This window comes from Typha angustifolia, chromosome 4 (assembly GCF_048772165.1).
Source record: "Typha angustifolia cultivar Huaian chromosome 4, ASM4877216v1, whole genome shotgun sequence".
Lineage (NCBI taxonomy): Eukaryota > Viridiplantae > Streptophyta > Magnoliopsida > Poales > Typhaceae > Typha > Typha angustifolia.
Window position 1 is genome coordinate 7,463,379 of NC_133242.1, and position 2,328 is coordinate 7,465,706.

At 34.3% G+C, this 2,328-nt stretch overlaps 1 protein-coding gene across 1 annotated transcript; it reads left to right on the forward strand.

Annotated features, from left to right (window-relative positions):
• Positions 1 to 837: 837 nt before the first annotated feature.
• LOC140759473 (protein PHLOEM PROTEIN 2-LIKE A1-like) lies at positions 838 to 1,849 on the forward strand. The gene is made up of 3 exons (XM_073096049.1): positions 838 to 922; positions 1,020 to 1,150; positions 1,279 to 1,849. Exons 1-3 carry the CDS (start codon positions 890 to 892, stop codon positions 1,640 to 1,642), a joined length of 528 nt encoding a protein of 175 aa, XP_072952150.1. The 5' UTR covers positions 838 to 889; the 3' UTR covers positions 1,643 to 1,849.
• Positions 1,850 to 2,328: the final 479 nt, after the last annotated feature.

Below are 2,328 nucleotides of genomic sequence, written 5' to 3' on the forward strand. Positions count from 1 at the left end.
TAGACTACTATGCATAGTCAACATCCGGTACTCGATCTCAAATCTAGTTTGAAGGCTCAGAGCAAATCCTACCAACCGTTAAGGGTATTTTAATCAAATAATCATATCCTACCAATCGTTAAGGATATCATCATCATCTAGACTCGGGTACCCAACTAGTTGATAAAAACTACATGAGGATAATTCGCCACATATGTTCTACTGAACGATATATATCCGAATATCTGCTGTGCACACAAATTATTAACCTCGGGTATAAGGCCATAGGATTGCGACTATGTCAAGCGATTAATTAACTCCAAGAACGCCCTAACCCTTGCGCCTACTCGGGTATCCTCATGCTTTCTACCAACTATTCTATCTATGAGAACACATGTATTTCCTTCTAAATAATAGATCACATGCATTTTATCCAATACTATGACAAGTCATGCATATCAAGAATTTAGGTGATAGGGAAGTCAAAAGAAAAGAAATTTAAGTAAGTCATTCTTAATGCCAATCATGTCTTTAGGGACTAAATAATATTGAAATTTATCTAAAACTAAGATAGGATAAGATCTGAGTTGCTTCCAATACAGCCTACTAGCTTGCATATTTTCTGCTATTAAAATTAAGAAAAGAAATTTATAATGAAATACATATCCGTATACATATGAATATGTTGTTGTTCTAAGTCATTTTTAATTTGTGCGAGTCATTCTTAAATTAGTAAATTTAGAGATCATTCATTAAGCCGGTCATTCATATATTATAAGTCATTGTTTATGCATTTATAAATGCTTCTAGATTCCTTGTTTGGTTCCTTTATATATGATTGTAAGCATGCATCTCAGTGCATTCATCTAAGTGCAGCAAGGTAAGATAAGAAAGACAGAGAGAGTGAAAGATGGCAACTGAGGGTCCAAAATTGACAGCAATGGCAAGTTTATTTATTAGTGTTTTATGCATCAAATGCATGCACTAGTGCTCATTTTTCTACTCATAATCTTTAATATATATAAATACATTATTTGCAGAGGGGTACTGATGGTGATGTTAGTTTTGGGAATATTGCTCGTAAAGATTTTATGTTGTACCCCAGAAATCTATCCATCGCATGGAGCGGGACGAAGCAGTACTGGACATGGACTTGGATCAAGTCTGATAGGTGTTTTACAAATTTTCTAGCATATAAATTATAATTTATAATTCCATTAATTTTCAGTACTGTAATCAATTATATATATATAAGAATGTCTGAAATACTCATGGAATTTACCTTAATTTGTGATTTAGGGAAAATATTTTGGTAGAAGTGCCTCGACTAGTGAAGGTGTGGTGGCTTGAGGCAACCGGGAGTTTTGATATGAGTGAGCTCATAGAAGGTACTAAGTACAGCGTCGTGTTCAAGGTGATGAAAAAGGATCCATCTGAGGGTTGGAAGATCCCTGTGAACCTCACCCTCAACTTACCAAACGAGATGCCATCCTCCACCACGGCTAGCCTCGATGAAATGCCGGTAGACATTTGGGCCGATCTTCACGTTGGTGACTTTGTTGCATTTGGAGCAGGCTTAATTAACTTCTCAATGCGCGAGACCACAAATACCAACCCCAAGAGCGGACTCATTATCAAGGGGGTGCAAATCAAGCCAATATAGATGCACCATTGCTACTATGAATTATTTGAACTACCCACGTCACCCTTGATGATATTAAAATAAAGTGGCGTGCTTTTGTATGCTCCGTGTGTTTAAATATGAGACCTTATGTGTGTAGTACTTTGTGTTGGTTATGTGTCAATAAAATCCTTCAATGTTTTCCATCAAATTGCATTATTGATGATTAATTGTGTAGTATTTCTTACCTATCTATGCCACTTGTTGCAATATCTTTAACAAATCGGGAGGGCTAGCTGCAAATATAGCACCTGATGAAACATCTAGACTATCATATTTATTATCTATTTATCGAGCACAATAAGAAAGAAACTAGAAAATGATTACAGAATAGAGTTGCAATATGTGGAAAATATGGTGGCTAGTTTAGATAAATTTAATTGTGCATATCTTATTTGATTTTGAGACCCTTTTTTGTTACTTATAAGTTAGCTCTTATGGCTTGTATCTTAGGTATGGTATGATTATAAATTGAATTGTCTTCCTTAATTTTTTTTATCTCTCTTTAGCTTTCTTTATGTCTTCTTGTTATGATCCGACCACCATCTTCATTAGGATGAAATTAAATGATATTTGTATTAGAAATATCATATATTTGATATGAAATTTTATTAACTTTGAACTAAGTTTTAAGTGGAGCCTACACATTATTAATAATAGATTAATGA